Here is an 18,715-nt window from a genome sequence, read left to right as displayed (position 1 = left end):
ATTTAGGAACGAAATGTTCTCTCCTTATGTAAAGCAAGAATAAAAACAAAAAGAATTCCCAAATTAAAACTTCTACACATAAAATCCCAACTAGAAAAACAATAAAAATGACATAAAAAACGATAAAATTCCCAAATAGTATGTAAGCTGGATTATCACATCTGTCGTTAGCAACACAGAGATATCATGCATATGAAGAAGAACTGGGTCCTCCATCTGGAAAAGAGGTAGGAGAACATAGTCCCTAACGACTCCCTCAATCTTCATTAGTATCAGGAAGCTCATTGAGATCAAAGTTCAGCACCACACGGTCTGTCTGTTTTGGTTCAATTGATGTCACAACCGAGCTAGTAGGGATGGGAGTCTCGGACACTGCTGTCTGACTCGGATCAACTACCTGTGTTGTCATCGCCCAAGTAGTAGTGGTGTGACTTTTGAACACCGTTGGCGAAGGCCGGTGACTTCCTTTGTGACCTCCAAGAGCTTGTCCTGTATCGAATGACTTGCCACACACTTTGCACTGGTAACTGCCCTCTCCCTTTGAGTCGCCCACTTGTGTCACTTTTGTTGCCGGTTCATTAGCTCTTGCAGAAATTTCAGTATGAGTTATCTCTGAGCAATCCTTGCTTCTCTTGTTATGGCTAGACACACGACCACCCAAGGCTTGGTGAGAAGGGAAGGACTTGTGGGATTTGACACATGACCGCCCAACTGCTTCTGGATTTGATGTCGTCATTTGCTTGCATGAGACATCACCAGCATAGAGCACATTCACCTGTTTCCGATTCTCAATCCCAGTTCTAAACCTTTCAGTGGTTACTACTTCTGCTAACGTCCCCTCTTTCTTCGGAGGTCCATGCTCCTTGGTGGAAGACCTCTCCTCCGCCTTTTCATTTATCTTCTGCTTCTTGGAAGCAAAATCACTAGAATTTACCTTCAAATTTTCTTTAGCTTCAAATTCTTCTAATGATGTATTTAGCTTCCTCAAAAATTCATCTTGTCCTACACCATATGAATATGTAGGATTATTAATAGTTGGTCTACTCACCTCTTTTTGTACTTCAGTGTGAGCTTCCGAGTGATCCCCTGTTTTTTCGTGACCAGAATACTGACGTTTGCGGCCTCTCTTTGCAGTCGGCCAGTTCTTTATAAGACACCTGCTGAGATCTCCAAAGAAAGATGATCCTTGATCACCAGTATTGGCCTTCTTCGGAGTATCAAAATCAGAATCACTCGAATCGGGTGAAGTACTACGACTTCTTGAGTAGATAGAGCTACTTTTCTCCCTCACGCCAACGGTTTTGGAAAGTGAAACTCTCCTCAATTCTCTTGAAGAGTGGTTGCTCATGTGAACGAACAATGGCACAGCAACGTAATCCCTTCTAGGTCTGATCGAGGTAGAAGAACAGTCATTAGTATTTGAAGTAACTAGGGTCTCCTGTTTTCTAGCTCCAACTCTAGCCGGAGTTTTACTAGTAATAGCACTACCTCTAACTTTCTGCTCTTCTTGTTTCTCAATATTTCCAACACCTACACCCCCATTGCAGCAGCCAGCTTCACAAGGAGGAAATTTAGAATTGATATTAAAAGGGCTTTTACAACCAGACCTTGCCCATCTATAATACGCCTTTGTTTTTTCACTATCATCTTCTTGCTCTTCACTAGAATCATCAATACTTGTTTCTGGGGGTTCTTGTTTTGCTTCTTCTTCTTCTTTGGAAGATGGCACAATTTGTTGATCCATGAGAGCAAATTAAAGCAAGGAAACTAGATAGTGAATGTCTGAATGAGAGGAGAACGAAGGTTTATAGCAGTGTTAAAATATAGTGAAGTACGTACTTGTTTCCGTTTGGAAATTGGAATTCCGTTCTCATTTCATGGTTCAGTGTTCTACTCTAAAAGGGAAACTATCTCCTAGACTCCTAGTGCGAGTAAATCTCCATCTCTCTCGAACTATCATCATATGTGGTAAGTCTCTTGTTTTAATCTATCTAATTCCAACTTCAAATATAGTTTTTTTTTCTTCCATGGCAAGTTTGGCAACTTGCTAATATGATTTCAGAAAGTATTCCCTAGTAATAAAGGCATGAAGCGTTCAAAATGTTCATGATGACCAGGAGCATAGTTTTGAACCGTGTAATGTAATTTCTAAGCTTGTTTTGTTTTAATTTATTATATTGAATTATTGGACGTGAGATCTGCTGATTTCAACATTGTTTTACGTCGCGACCACAGATAGACATTCTAAGTTAAAAAACTATTTTGAAGTGACAATTTGGGTTTGTGTGTTCTTGAGCTTGATGATATAAATGGCTACAAGTATCATTGATTGATTTAACTCAATAATCCAACCAGAAATAGTCGTTACTTAATCCTCAAACAATTTTGTACAGCGATTAGAAAGAAGGTGTCCTACTTTGGTTTTTGACAAATTACACCACGCAACTAAAAGCTTGGTTACAAACAACACACATACAGAAACAAATCAAAAGTATACTAATACATATTTGTATCCTTAACAACAGCAACAGCAGCGGCGGAGTCCGAACAGCACTCTTTATTGAATACCTTGACTGCTCGTTCTTGAAAACTCGTGATGCTTGGCTAGCTTGCACATGAATACATGGTTACACGAATCACAAAAGAATATTGCTTCATGTAAGGCATTTAGTGCTAGTCACTTACCTAAGTTGAATGGTCTTCTAGCCAAAATATTGTCAAAAACTACTTTGCTGATCAGAATTTGTGGCTATTTAAATTTTGATAGAAGGAAAACAAGAAGGGTGAATGAGACTCATTTTCAATGTGTAAACTCATCAAATTAAATCAAATAGTTCTTGCTTGTACGATATAATTACTCAAATCATTTTATATATTGAATTGTGTAAAGGTTCCCAATTATAAAATCCCAAACAAACTGAACATCAAAAAGTTCATAATCTGAGGATATCAAATATGTACCAGCGCCTCATTTAACTGTGCAAGCAGGTGCACCTGAACTGGTTATGATATTCTTATGCAAAAAGAGGTAGCAGAGGAGCATGGTCTATACAAACTCCTGCATCTTCATTAATATCCGGAAGCTCATTGATGTCAAAGTCCAGCACCACATGACCCGTCTGCCTTGGTTCATTAACCTGCAATATCACCACCGAGCTAGTACTTGTAAGAATCTCGGCCATAGCTGTCTGACTGGGTTCGACTACATGCGATGTTACCACCGAACTAGTACTGATGGGACTTTCGACCACCGGTGGGGGAGGCCGGTGACATCTTTGGTGACCCCCAAGAGCTTGACCAGAATCGAAGGACTTGTCACACATCTTGCACTGGTAACTGCCCTCTCCCTTTGAGTCGCCCACTTGTGTCACTTCTATTGCTGTTTCATTAGCTCTTGCAAAATGTTCAGTAAGAGTTATCTCTGAGCAATTCTTGCTTCTCTTGTTATGGCTAGACACATGACCACCCAAGGCTTGGTGAGAAGGGAAGGACTTGTGGCATTTGGGGCACTCGAACTTTACTAGAGTCTTTTGCTTGACATCAATCAGACCTGTACCTCCTTCAAGTGCTTCTGAACTTGGCGTCATTCTTTTCTTGCTCAAGACATCATGAAACACCGCAAGACTATTCGAGTTCCCAATTGGTGATATCATGTTTTCATCCTTTACAACTTTGCCACTTCCAGCAGAGACCATGTTCAACAAATTTTGACCCTTGATGTGTTGTCCACCAATATGCTCCTTGGTGAAAGACCTCTCCTCTGCCTTTGAATCTATCTTCTGCTTCTTGGATGCAGAGCTGTTAAAGACTAAGTTAGCAGTTTCCAGTTCTTGTACTCGATGTGTCTTCATTACCTCATCTTGTCCTTCTCCATGTGAAGCTTTAGGATGACTTATTAATTGTCTACTCATCTCTTCTTGAACTTCAGTGTGAGCATGAGTTTGCTGATATCCCGGTAGCCCTTCCAACTGATCCTCTGTTTTGTTGTGGCCAGAATGTTGACGTTTGCGGCCTCTCTTTGCAGTCGGCCAGTTCTTTATGACATGGTTACCGATATCTCCAAAGGAAGATGATCCTTGATCACCAGTAGTGGCCTTCTTGGAAATATCAAGAACAGAATCAATCGAATCCGCTGAAGTAGTACGACTTCTTGAGTTAGTTGTTGGGGGTGCAGCTCCCCTCGATTCTCTCACAGAGTGGTTGCTCATGTGACCAAACATTGCTTTCTCAGAAGGAAAAAATTTCTCACATACCAAACATGCTGTTTCTTTGATTTTTCCTTTTTGATCAACGTTCCCTCCATAAGTGAAAGTGATTTTTCTAGGGTGGATTCTATATGATGATGGGGACAGTGACTGCGCTGCTACGAGAACCCTTCTTGATCTGATTGAGGTAGTAGAACTGTTATTGGTATTTGGAATTAGGGCAAGATTTATTTTATCTCTAATACTAGTAGTACTACCTGCTTCTTTTTTCTTCACATTGCTGGAAGTTGGAGATTGAGACGAAGACGTGGTGAACTTGATTCTTAAAGGGGTTGTGCAATCAGATATTGCCCATCTATAATACGACTTTGTTTCTTCACTATCTTCAGCACTAGATATATGGGATTCTTTCGAGAACTGCACAATCTGTTTATCCATGAGAGCAAGAACACTAGGGTTTAGAGAGAAAACAAGTGAATGAGTGACGAATACAGTTTTCTATCTAGGGAAGTGGTGTTAATATAGTGAAGTGGAAGAATTGGAACTCCTAATTGCTGTGAACAACTCATTTCTTCTTGTATTTCTAAAAAGGAATTGAAACTTGGGGCAGAAGAAAAGGTTGAGAACTGGAAGTCTGGAAATACCGAAATAGTTAGATGCCTTATTCGGATAAAATTGGGACAAGGAATTAATTGGAAACCTTATTAGTGAAGTGTGATACTGGGAAGTCGTCTAATCGTCTTTAAGGAAAGTTCGTTTCCTTGTACAAGTCCTCTGATTTGTCATTCCGTGTGATATGGACAGCGGCATATCCATAATAAAACTAACAGTGTAACTTGGTGCTCACATTACCTAAATCTATTATCACCTCTCTCTATATTAAAGCATAGTACCGCTGAGGTGGACAGTCTCTCTCTTAGGTGGCGCTCTCCAAGGAGAGAGTTCTCCCACGTGGACACTTTTAATAATTATATCTTTGTGTATTTAGTTTCCTAATTGAACTTGGACTTTTAAGTAAACAAATATAATTAAATGCCTTAATAATTATATCTTTGTGTATTTAGTTTCATAATTGAGCCTTGAACTAATAACAAATATAATATACTGAAAAAAAAGGTAAACAAATATAAGCCACATTTAGAAATCAATTCTGATCCGATCAGGAAACAAATAGCATGAAATTTGACCCTTCGTTGCTTTAAAAACATGAATTCCTATGCAAGGTTTCCATTACTAACTCGATCTTCACTTCAATGAATTTGTATCTTTAACTAATTCCTACAATTGCATATTGCGATATTCATTAATATCTACGTTCATGGCCTTGGTTGGGATATACATGTTGCAAGTATTTACAGTCATGAGTGCATGAGATACGTTATTGATTAAATTTCCATACCTCACAGTACTATCTAACGGTGGAACAAGATAGGAAATCAGACACGAAATTAGGAAATAAGAGGAATGGTTTTCTTGGTATAGAGATTATTAAGACCGTCTTTCTTTCCACAGGTATGTGTAGTATGCCTTCTTTTTGGTGTATAATACTAAATATATATAGTCGAGGTTATGGCGTTCAAGGCTTCAACCTATGGTATGGTGTTTAATCCTTTAGTCTTTTACCTTAATTATGTAGAAAAAGTTTGATGTTCAGAGCTTCAAGCTAGCTATTTGGTACGGTGTTATTTATATATTAATTATGGAATATGCATGTATTGAATTGATTATGTATAGGTATATGTATAAGATCCATTGAACTGACTTTTGGTAAATAAAGTGTATGTGATAATGGAGTAGTGCTCTGATTTGTGTTCAATTTGTTTGTTGTTAGACGTGTGATAATGTTATTCAAACTATGTTTTCAAGAATGGAGTTGATGGAAAGTTATAACAAAAAAAAATTAAAAAACTTTGGAATTATATTATTGTAGCTCCAATGAAATGGGTAGACATTGGCTTGGCTTAAGCGATTATTATATACAACTTTGGCAGATTATCAATATATATATCGGTTTCATATATATCATCAATTTAATTATATTTTTTCTTAGAAGAGAGTTCGTGTCCAAAAGTTGTGTCTCCTCTCCCACTCGAAAGCTAAGAACCTTAAGGACGTACACATTCCTAAAAATAATGGTATAGCCTCAAAACTCAACGATAGCTAAAAGTATTAGGTCACCCTAAAAAACTCTTAGAGATAATACAATAACAATTGTGAGCACGTGATGTGTAGGTGCAGTATTGACATCATTTATGAAGCCTCTTTCTCATATAGATAAGTAAGTACTCAAAGACCGGGTGGTTATAGATCGAGAATGCTACAATGGTTACAGTTTTACAAACATATACTACAATATATTCACAAACAAGCTAAGAATTGAGGCATCTAGACATGATCATGCCATTCACAAGTTATACTACTGATCAAACTGATCACTATAGTACTTATCCCAGATTGAAATTGATTGGTCCAGTTTAAACTACGTTACCTGAAATATGTTTTGCGTTAGTTATTTATCTTTCTATCATATGCTCCCTGAGCTAAGCAATTGTTTGATTTACAAGGTAGTGACTCCTTAAATTCAGCAAATTGAGGGAATTACCACCCAAGCAAGATTTTCTTAATTTCTCTTAGGTGGGCGTTCTATTCCAGCTTGGAAACTCTTGCACTGCAAAATCCATATAGATTATATAGTGTAGCAAAAGGGTGTAAATCTTGCTCTTAAGCGTAGGATATAATGCATAAACATGACAAAGAATCTCATATATATACAACACCTCTTAGGGAATGCCGTATACCACAAACGTTATGACAATAGTTTTGCATGCCTGTTATTTAGCTTCAATGACCTCCAAGGAGCAGTTAACAAGATCAAGCTAGCACTCGAGCCCTATTATTATGGAACTGTGGTATGATCATGGTCTGTACATAAGTTCATATTTTGTGAAAGTTCATAAGCCCTTAACTCTTTATGAAAGTTCATCTTTTGAGCGAGGTATTTACGTAAGTGTCTAAATAATAAGATGTTTATACTCCATATATTCATTCCCATTAAAAACATTCTTAGCACATAGAATTCCCATTGCGACAATATTGCAAAAGTGGTGTGCAACATAAACAAATTGATTATTTCTTAATTGATGGTTTTGCCTAAACAACAAATTAAAGATCCACGAAGAAAGTTTGCAAAATTTATAAAACAATTATGGCAAAAACTATCTAAAAGATCCCGGCCATATGGCCGGGGTAAAAAACCTTGTCTATATACTAAAGCAGAGAGCTCTCATAGGGGATTTTTTCTCTCCTATGTGGCACTATAATATGAGAGTTAAATTTTTTTTCCCTCTCCTTTGGCACTCTAATATGAAATATAGTCTTTTCTAATAGCCTACAATCCCACGTACATGGAACCTCTTTAGAGAGTTTGACTGTATTTATAATTCTTATATTTGGAGAGTTTGAGTATATTTCCAATTCTTATATATTTGATCAAATAAAAAAAATTACTAAAACAAATAGGTGATTTGTAAAAAGTAATTTCCTATTACGAATCAAACACTTTTAGTATTCCAATTATTATATATTTGATCAAATAAAAAAAAATTGGTAAAAAATATGTGATTTGTAGAAACTAATTCCCTATTACAAATCATACAATTTTAATGTCTACGATAAAGCAACCGACTTATTTCGAATATATCCTTAACACGGCCTCAAAACATAGTTAAAAACAATTATACAAAAATTAACATCACAAAATATATAATAAAAAAAAATAACCGCAAAGCAATAATGACAAATATTTTAAAAAATATATAATACTGAATAAAACTAACATAAAAAACAAATTAATGGGGAATCGAAAACTGGATGTAAATACATTGAACTAACCTCAAATAATATTTAACGGAAAATGGAAAATTGGATGCAAATGCAAGCATTAAACTAATCTTAAAAAGTAATTAATAGAATATTAGAATATCGATATAACTGCATTAAACTAACCTCAAAGAATAATTAATGGAAAATCAAAATTTGGATGCAAATACATCAAACTAACATAAAAATATAATTGTCGGAAACTAGATGCAAATGCATTGAGCTAACCCTCAAAGATTAAATTAACGGGAAATCAGAAACTGGATGCAACTGCATTGAACTAACCTCAAAGAAAAATTAATTATAAATTGGAAACATGATGCAAATGCGTGAAACTAATCTTAAAAAAATAATTAATAGGAAATCAGAAACCAGATGCAACTGCACTGAACTACTCTCAAAAAATAAACTGAATGCAAATACATTGAACTAACCTCAAGAAATAATTAACGGGAAATCAGAAACTGGATGCAAATTCATTGAACTAACCTCAAACAATAATTAACAGGAAATCGGAAACTAGATGTAAATGCAACTTTATCAAATAATAAACGAGAAATCGGAAATTGGATGCAAATTCATTAAACTAATTTCACAGAATAATTAACGGGAAATCAGAAACTGGATGCAAATACATTGAACTAACCAAAAAGAATAATTAACGAGAAATCAGAAACTGGATGCAACTGCATTGAACTGATCTCAAAAAATAAATAACGGGAATTGGGAATTGGATGCAACTGCATTGAACTAATCTCAAAATATAAATAACGGAAAATCAAAAATTGGATACAAATGCATTGAACTAACCTTAACACATAGTTGGGTTATATGTTGTGGGAATGTCTCGATAAGTATAGTTTTGCATTTAAAATGGTGTTTATCTTATCTCTTTCCGTATGATTAGGAACTCTTTGCTATTCAAGTAGCTTCAATATATATAAAGTTGAAGGGTTTTATCAAAGGTAAGTTCTTTTTTTTTTAATGGAGAGTGAGGTTTTCACGTTATAAAAAATTTGGTTGAGTGATCAATATAATATTAATATATAATAGTTATGCATATTTACAAATATTTTTTAGAATAATTAATATAACAACACCCGTTCGTAGATAATATTTGAAGATTCAACATAGTGAGTCAGGCATAATTTAAAGAATAATTAATAGAAAATCGGGAACTGGATAATCTTTGATGATCCCACATAGTAAATCAAACATAATTTACTTTTTATGTCATGTTTGTAAAGACACTACAGATAGATCAGTAGAAGTTGGTATTACACACCACATTGGATAATTATATTAAAAGGAAATCAGAAACTGGATTCAAATACATAACTGAGCTCAAAGAGTAATTAGCGGAAAATCGAAATTTTATACAAATGCAATAAACTAAACTCAAAAAGTAATTAACTAGAAATCGAAAACTAGACGCAATTGCATTAAACTAATGTCATATAATAACTAACGGAAAATTAGAAATTGGATGCAAATCTTTGAAAAATATCTAACGGGAAATCGGAAACGGTATTCAAATACATCAGACAAACCTCATATAATAATTAATGGAAAACCGGAAATTAGATGCAAATGCATTGAACTAAACTCAAAAAATAATTAACAGAAAATCAAAAACCGAACGCAATTGCATTGAACTAACCTCATAGAATAATTGGTGGGAAATCGGAAACTAAATGCAAATGCATTGAAATAATCTCAAAGAATAATTAACGGGAAATCAGAAACCGGATATAATTGCATCGAACTAACCTCAAAGCATAAATAATCAGAAACTAGATGCAGATGTATTAAACTAACCTTAAAGAGTTATTAACGGAAAATCGGAAACTGGATCCAAATGCAATGAACTAATCTCAAAGACTAATTAACGAAATATTGAAAAATGGATGAAACTGCACTGAACTGACCTAAATGAATAGTTAACAGGAAATTATAAATTTGAGGTAACTATATTGAACTAACCTCAAAAAATAATTAACGAGAAATCGGAAACTTTATGCAAATGCATTGAACTAACCTCAAAGAACAATTAACATAAAATCGGAAATTGGATGCAACCACATTGAACTAACCTCAAAGGATAATTAACGAAAAACCAAAAACTTGATGCAACTGCATTAAACTAAAATTAGAGATTAACTAACGAGAAATCAGAAATTGGATGTAAATTCATTGAAATAACCTAAAAAAATAGTTAACTGGAAATCGGAAGTCGGATGTAACTGCATCACACTGACCTTAAAGCATAAATGTCTGCTTTTGTAGCCTTCTCATATGAGTAATTACGAGTAATTAAGAACCCAAAACGAAAGTGAGTTTATAAAAACAGACTCTTACATGTATGCAAACTGTATATAAATTGTAAACTATCGAACTAACCTAGAAAAACAATTAACGGGAAATCAGAAACTGGATGCAGATGTATTGAACTAACCTCAAAGAGTAATTAACGGGAGATTATAACTTGGATGCAAATGTAATGAACTAATCTCAAATACTAATTAACGAAATATCAAAAACTGGATGCAACTATACTGAATTAACCTTAATGAATAACAAACGGGAAATCATAAAGTGGATGCAATTATACTGAACTAACCTCAAATAATAATTAACGGAAAATCAGAAACTTGATGCAACTGCATTGAACTAACCTCAAAGAATAATTAATGAGAAATTGGAAACTGGAAGCAACGTATTACATTAAACTAACCTCAAAGAATAATTAATGGAAAATCAGAAGCTTGATGCAAATGCATTTAACTAATAACCCTAAAATATATTTGTATTATATGTAGGGGGAATAAATGTCTCGACAAATATAGTTTTACATTTTAAGTAGTGTTTATCATAATTCTTTTTTATTGTGATTGAGAATGTCTTGCTATTCAAGTAGTTTCAATATTATTTTCACCACATTGGGTATTCTAACAAAACTTCAATCAAACTTTTATTGTTAAACCTAACAATAAAAAGAAGTCGATAAGTTTTATCAATGTTTGATGCTTCATTTTTATAGAGAGTGGTGCAAGAAATTTAAATGAGTAATTAATATAATTTTCATATCTCATAGCTATACATAGTTGCTAATATTTTTTAGAATAATTTAATATAACGGCACCCGTTCGTAGGACAGTACACGTTCATGTGATAAATCTTTTCAAGTATGAGTAGTGTATTCTCTGAGGATATGGAAATAATCAATCTATTTTAGTGATTTGTACACATTAGTACGTAAGCCGAGCGGTGATAATTTACCACTAAATCACCATAAATCTAATAAAACTATTATACAAGCTAAATCGAGTTTAAGATAATTCCATTTGAAAATTACGGATTAATATCCTAAACCACAAAGTGAAGATGCTATCTCAATTTGATCCTTTAGTTTCCAAGTACTTATGCACCATAATCGCTGCTCATTAACGTATTTCGGTTTTTTTTTAATAAAAATATATTTTGATTCGAAAATTTGCCGCTAAATCACCATAAATCTAAAAAAACTGTTATACGAGCTAGATCAAGTTTAAGATAATTCTATTTGAAAATTACAGATTAATATCCTAAACCACAAAATGAATAGGCTATCTCAATTTAATCCCTTAGTTTCCAAGTACTTATGCACTATAATCGCTACTCTTTAACGTATTTCGTTTTATTTTCAATAAAAATATATTCTGATTCGAAAATTTGCCGCAAAATCACCATAAATCTAAGAAAACTATTATACAAGCTAGATCGAGTTTAAGATAATTCTATTTGAAAATTATGGATTAATATCCTAAACCATAGAGTGAAAATGCTATCTCAATTTGATCCCTTAGTTCCCAAGTACTTATGCACCATAATCGCTGCTCATTAACGTATTTCGGTTTATTTTCAATAAAAATATATTCTGATTCAAAAATTTGTGTGAGACATTTTGTAAAGCCTTTTCAACACACAAAATATTTAATAGATCCCAGGCATATGCCCGGGTCTAAAATCTAGTACACTACTATTCTCTCACCCCTTCTAATTTCTTCGGTGTTTGGAAAAATCCAAATTCTACAACAGTGCACTATGAATCGTGCTGGAAAATTCTAGTAACTGAAGGAATGTAACCTAATGCATATGAGTTATGAATAGCTTATAAGAACACTTCTGTGAGAGAGTAATATATACAACCAATGTATATTAAGCACGTGTCCAGCACAACAAGATGACTACACTCATCCATACGTCCAACTCGCTTATGATCAGTTCATACAAATCAAGCGACCTCATCAGCACCAGAACACTCTTCTCCCAGAACGACAATATCCAGAACGATAGGCGTTTAGAACGCTCACATCAACCAGCATGACAACAGCTAGTAACGTGTGGCCTGGCTGTCACCTTAAAGACCGAAGTTTCAAATACGCACACCATTACTACATCGTAGGACGCCTTCATGGCTCATTAAATGTCATCAAGTCCAGAATTTGACCTGGCATGGGAGAGAAGGAAGTGCGGGCATCATTGTTGCCTATATAAAGAAGAGGAGGAACTACGTCTGACTTGATTCAAGTTCCCCCCCCCCCCCCTAGAGAGAGAACTTGATACGTAGGCAGTTCGTCCATATGAACTCGGTCAAACCCAATTAACTAATCCATCTCCCCCAAGTTACCTTCTCCAGTAAGGTTAGATGAAATATAACCTTTACATTGGCACCGTCTGTGGATCGAATTACTTTAAAATTCATCTACTCAAAATTTCCATTTCTTCCAACCATCTTCCTAGAATTGCTATATTTCAAGCCCATGAAACATGGAAAGCCTCCAAGATCAACTGAAGATTATGGCTACCTAGATGGAAGCCATGAATGGTAGTATCACCCAGCTCCGATAGGAGAACGCGGCTCTGAAAACCCAGGTCGAGTCCCAGAACCCGAATGGAGTTACCGCTGAGGACGGGATCAATGAGGTCAACCAGCAGATCAATAGCTTCTTCCAGTAGATCGAACAGAGCGCTGGGAAGAAGGACGCCACTCAGGTCATCCAAAATATATTGAAGACGTACCGGGCATCACCTTTCACGCTCGAGGTACTCAATAAACCCTCCCCCTAAGATTTCATTCAACCTCGGTTCTCAATGTACGACGGTAGCACGTGCCCTGGTCAGCACGTAGCTCGCTACATTCAGAAACTTGCACTCTACAGTGCGCAGGAGTTCGACCATCTGCAATGTTGCTTGTTCCCAGCAAGCTTAAAAGATGGAGCTCTCGATTGGTTCTACTCGCTAGGACTAAACTCAATCGACAGCTTTGAAAAGCTCACTGACCAGTTTGCCAGCCAGTACATCCACAACAGACGTAAGATAGCCGACCTAAATTCACTCTTCTAATTGTCTCAGAATAGTGATGAACCAATTCGCACCTTCCTGGGACGTTTCAAGACAGAGCTATTGTCCATGGATAGTGGCCTCAAGGAGTCGTTCGCCACAGTGACCTTCACCAATGCGATCAGAAAAAAACACTGATCTGTCCAGGTCGCTCATGAAAGAGCACCCTGAAACATTGGCTGAACTGACATTAAACTTGTTGAAGGCCTCGAGAAAGAAAGGTCGAAGGCAGCAGGCGAGGTCGCTGCAATCTCAGATAACGCCCCATCTTCCAAGAAGCGACTAAGGCAACAGGATCCTCTGACCAGCACCCGAACCCAAACCAAAATAGAGTTCGCTGTGCTTACAAGATCTCCAAGTTACATACTGGAGAAAATAAAAAACACGGCCTATTACCAACCTGAGGTAAAATGGCCAAAGGACATACCAGGGAAGCCTTACTGCGCTTTTCATAAAGCAAAATGCCATGAGACCAACAAATGTCGGGGGCTCAGGCACTACCTTTAAGACCTCATCGAGGCAGGGCATATCAAACACTATACTGATATACCCGATGGTGATCTGCATCACAAACTCATGGCTCGCAGAGAGCGAAGCCGAACTCCACATCGCCCAAGTAACAGAGCTCGTTCTCATGCAAGAGGACGTTTAAATGAGCGATCGCGTCACGAGCGTCGCCAGCACTCCTCTGACAGAGACAACAACAGAACCATCAACATTATCACCTTCCAGGATGACTCTGTCACGTCCTCCAGGGAGAAAAGGAGACGAGTAGGCGCCCTCCAGGAAGTTTACCAATTCTCCTCAAAAGCAGCCCCCATCCCACGCATGAATGGCCGCAGCTCAGGAAACATCACCTTCACTGAAGCTGACATCAATAAGGTGTGCCTCCCACATAATGATGTCTTGGTAGTCCATGTCAAAATTAGCGACTAGACTGTTAAATGCGTCCTGATCGATCCAGGCAGTTCATGCAACATCCTATTCTATCGAACCCTGAAGGAGATGAACATGCCCAAGTCAGTCATGATCGATCCAATAGCCCCTATGGCTTCAACGGATCACAAGCTGACCCAATAGGTGACATAATTCTACCTGTCTTAGTGGGGTCACATGAAGACAAGGTCAGCATCAACACACGCTTCAGCATTCTGGATGTCAACTCATCCTATACTGCTATACTAGGACGCCGTTGGATCCACAAGATGCAAGCAGTTCTATCAACACTTCATCAAGTGTTGCATTTCCCTAGCTCCAGAGGTATGATGGAGCTCCGAAGCAACCAGCTTGATGCTCACAACTGTAATCAAATCCTCTCAGTCAGCAAGCCCGCTAGGGCTTCACTCAAAAACAAGGGAGAGATCGCCAAAACCAAGCTGGCAGACGACTTCATCTCTGAGGTCAAGACCTTGACCAAGACCCCCCGAAGCGAACTAATAAAGGAGAACACTGGGGTCTCAGTCCAAAATGCCCCACCAGGAGTTAAGACGCTAAAGGTCACCCCACCCTTTCCAATCAAGGAGACACCACCAGAGACTAAGACCCCAGAGGTCGCTCAGCCCATTGAGGCGACTGCTTAGACCGAGTTGAAAGAAAAGGTCAACCTAGGAACTGAGGATGTGATAGGGTTATATACTAAAAGCATTACTTTTGTATTAACTCTAATTCTTTATATTTTGAATGAGAATCATATGGGCAAATGTTATGCATATTATATATGTTATTAGTTATATGCATGTGTCTAATACTTTATGTTATAGATAATATGGTGTGGACACACAGAAGATCATATCATCAATACCTTATAAAGTATAAGTAATCGTTCACAACCTAGATGGATTTGGACAAATCATTGGTACGGTTGTAGTATAATCTGGTATTAGTCTATCTTAACTATATGATTATACAAGTACATTTTGTGTGTATTGAACAGGACCAAGTGAGGCTGTTTCTCTTTATACTGACTATACAAGAGAACAAACGCCTATGTTATTATGGATGCTTGTCCTCTTAATCCGGATATAATAATGGGCACTTACGTGCATTGTACATTGCTTTAAATCATCAATGAGTTAGATTCATTGGTGAATCAACAAACTCGATGGATTGGGTAATGACATTGTATGTAAGGTGTGTTGTTGATTATAGAAGAAATCTGTGACCCACAGGAAGTCGGGTTGATGATGTCCCCTTGAGGAGCTCAAAAAGATTGTCATGTAAACCCTGCAGGTGGATTTATTCCAACATGACAATGAGGTTGAGTGGTACTACTCAAAGACATAAGAAGTTGATTAATGTAGTTGTCAGTAACTTGACTTAATCAACGGACATTCGATATCTTAAACACGGGCAGATCTACAAGCATATAATATAGAGCCCATAAACACTGACACATAATTTGGGATTAGGGCGGTAGTGCAACAATGGCCTTTAGTGGAATAAGCTATTTGTTGACGGACTTGGGCCGTGTGTTCTGGGTGAACATGGGAAGCCCAAGTCCGTTAGGAGGCCAACCCTAATTTCTCCTCATGGTCCCTATTGTAGCCTATAAGTAGAAACCCTTCTCTCCTAGCCGTTTTTACTATATTCATCTGAATTGAAAAGAGAGGCATGAAAAGATAGATCCAAAATTGGTTCTAGCTTTGTGAGAAAGAAGGGGGTTAGTAGATCGTTTCCCACACAACGTCCAATCTATTGAAAGGAATACAACAGAAGATCAAGGGGTTTATTGTTGATTCGGATTCATAGCTATTGGATTCTCAGAGTTAATCTTGATCCTACTCTCAAGGCACAACTTGTAAGCTTTTTATCATTAAATAAAGATGTTTTTGCTTGGGCATACATCGATGTGCCTGGAATTGACCCCAATATTGCATGCCATAAGTTAAATGTCAACCCAGATATAGACCAGTTCGCCAACGACCTAGGAAACTATCTCTTAGGTTAAAAAAAGTAATAAACGACGAGATCAACAATGTCGAAAAAGTAGGCTTCATCAGAAAAGTGGAATACCCCGAGTGGATTGCTAACATTGTAGCAGTCCCAAAAAAGAACGGCACAGTTCGTCTATGTGTCGACTGCACCAATGTCAACCCAGAAACACCTAAGGATGGCTTCCCCTTACCAAGAATCGACCAACTCGTGGACTAAACCGTTGACCACAAACTCCTGTCATTCATGGACGCCTATAGTGGCCACAACCAGATCCCATTGGTAGAAGAAGACCAAGAAAAAACCTCATTCATAACAAAGCAAGACATCTACTATTACAACGTCCTCCCGTTCGGCCTAAAGAATGTTGGAGCGGCCTACCAATGATTGGTCACCGATATGTTCCAAGACATGTTAGGAGATACCATGGAGGTCTACATAGGCGACATGGTGGTAAAAAGCAAGAAAGCTAGAGATCACTTGGGTCATCTCGAACAAGCGTTCTCCAGACTGAGGCGAACTTAAATGAAGCTTAAACCCGAGAAATGCCTCTTCGGAGCATCTTTCGGGAAATTTCTTGGATATCAGGTATCTCAACGAGGGATAGAAGCAAACCCAGATCAGATTCGAGCGTTCTTGGATATGCCAGATCCAAAAATAAAGCAGTAGATACAGAAATTGTCTGGGATGGTGGCAGCTCTAAACCGATTCATACCGAGAGTATCTGACAAATGCCAACCTTTCCTACAAATTTTCAAAAAGGTTGAACAATTCTCCTAGAACGAACAATGCCACCAGGCGTTCTCCACTTTCAAGGACTATTTGACAACACCACATGTGCTGGCAAAATTGATTGATGGTGAAACGTTGGGGCTGTACTTAACCATGTCTGACTTCGCCATTAGTTCAGTTCTCTTCAAAGAGGAATAGAACGCAGAGAAATCGATCTACTTCACAAGCAAGACTTTGTTGCCACCTGAGAAGAACTACTCCCATATTGAAAATGTAGTGCTGGCACTACTTTATTTAGCAAGAAAGTTAGGGCCCTACTTCCAAGCACATCCAATCAAAGTGCTCACCGACCTGCCACTTAAGAAGCTAAGATCCTTTTTAAAGCTAACAAGACAACTTGCATGGTAGTATGGGCAGAAGAACTTGGTGAACACCACATTGAGTTCACCCCAAGAACATCTCAGAAAGGTCAAGTCGTTGTTGATTTCTTAGCAGATTTCTCAGTGGACGACCTGAACTGAGAACCAGAGGACAACACCCCGACCTCTAAACAACCATACCCATCAGAATGGTCACTCTTTGTGGATGGAGCTAGCAATCCAAGGGGCAGTGGAGTTGGAGTAGTCCTAGTATCACCAGATGGTTTTATGGTGGAAAAGTCAATTCACATCGATTTTGCGACCTCTAACAATGAAGCGGAGTACGAAGCCCTGATCATGGGACTTCGCATGGCACTAGAACTCAATGTTCAGGAGCTCAAGGTCTTCAGTGATTCACAACTGGTCGTTCGCCAGGTCGCCCATGAGTATACCACTAGTGAAGGTAACCTTTCTAAGTACATTCAAGTTGTAAATCATTACTGCTTTCTTTCAAAAAGATCTCCATACAACATTTCCTATGGGAAGAAAATCACCACGTTGACAGCTTGGCCTACCCAGCGACCCAAACACCGAACTGTGACCCTATGAAACTACTCAACGAAGTAGTCGACCGACCTGCCTACAAAAATGAGCACGTTCTAGATGTTACCGACCTATGCCCACTCTCTGACACTCAGATGAGTCAAATATGGATGCAACATATCCTAGATTATATCCAGTTCGACAAAGCACCAACAGATCGTACAAAAGGCAGACAGGTTTAATATAAGTCAGGTCGCTACTGCCTAGTAAGCAGCAAACTTTTCAGAAAATCATCTGAGGTGCATAAGCCCAGAATAGGGTAAGACGATTTTCGTAGAAATCCACAAGGGAGAATGTGAAAACCACGCAGGAGGTCGCTCTCTAGCTCACAAAGAGATCTCACAAGGATACTTCTGGCCACGAATGCAGATTGATGCCAAGAAATATGTACTCAAATGCATTAAGTGCCAAACATTTAGCCACAACATCATTCAGCCAGCTCGTGAACTGATCAACATTGCCTGCCCTTGGCCATTTCACATGTGGGGTGTAAGACCCCAAATTATTTTTACATTATTTCGTAATAATATTTAGTATTTCGGAATTTGATATTTATTTCTTGTTCAATGGGCTAGTAAATGTGGGCTTGATTTTTTGATAGAAAATAGAGAAGAAGGAAAACAA

General features: G+C 37.6%; 1 protein-coding gene across 1 annotated transcript; it reads right to left on the bottom strand.

The window, feature by feature from the left end:
- Window position 1: 1 nt before the first annotated feature.
- Window positions 2-5,024, bottom strand: LOC147518612 (uncharacterized). The gene is made up of 2 exons (XM_086593964.1): window positions 3,021-5,024; window positions 2-1,753 (listed from the first exon to the last, which is right to left on the bottom strand). Exons 1-2 carry the CDS (start codon window positions 4,641-4,643, stop codon window positions 257-259), a joined length of 3,120 nt encoding a protein of 1,039 aa, XP_086450090.1. The 5' UTR covers window positions 4,644-5,024; the 3' UTR covers window positions 2-256.
- Between the last annotated feature and the right edge of the window lie 13,691 nt (window positions 5,025-18,715).

The sequence above is a fragment of the Coptis chinensis genome, chromosome 2, assembly GCF_015680905.1.
Source record: "Coptis chinensis isolate HL-2020 chromosome 2, ASM1568090v1, whole genome shotgun sequence".
In the NCBI taxonomy this organism is placed as follows: Eukaryota; Viridiplantae; Streptophyta; class Magnoliopsida; order Ranunculales; family Ranunculaceae; genus Coptis; species Coptis chinensis.
This window is presented reverse-complemented; position numbering and strand designations above follow the sequence as displayed.

What these genes read in the sequence shown, in the direction of transcription:
- LOC147518612 (XM_086593964.1), bottom strand. Translation starts at nt 4,643, where the DNA reads ATGGATAAACAGATTGTGCAGTTCTCGAAAGAATCCCATATATCTAGT. An exon ending in CTCCTCTGCTACCTCTTTTT is followed by an intron (nt 1,754 to 3,020) that starts GCATAAGAATAT and finishes TCCTTGCTTTAA; the next exon opens with TTTGCTCTCATGGATCAACA.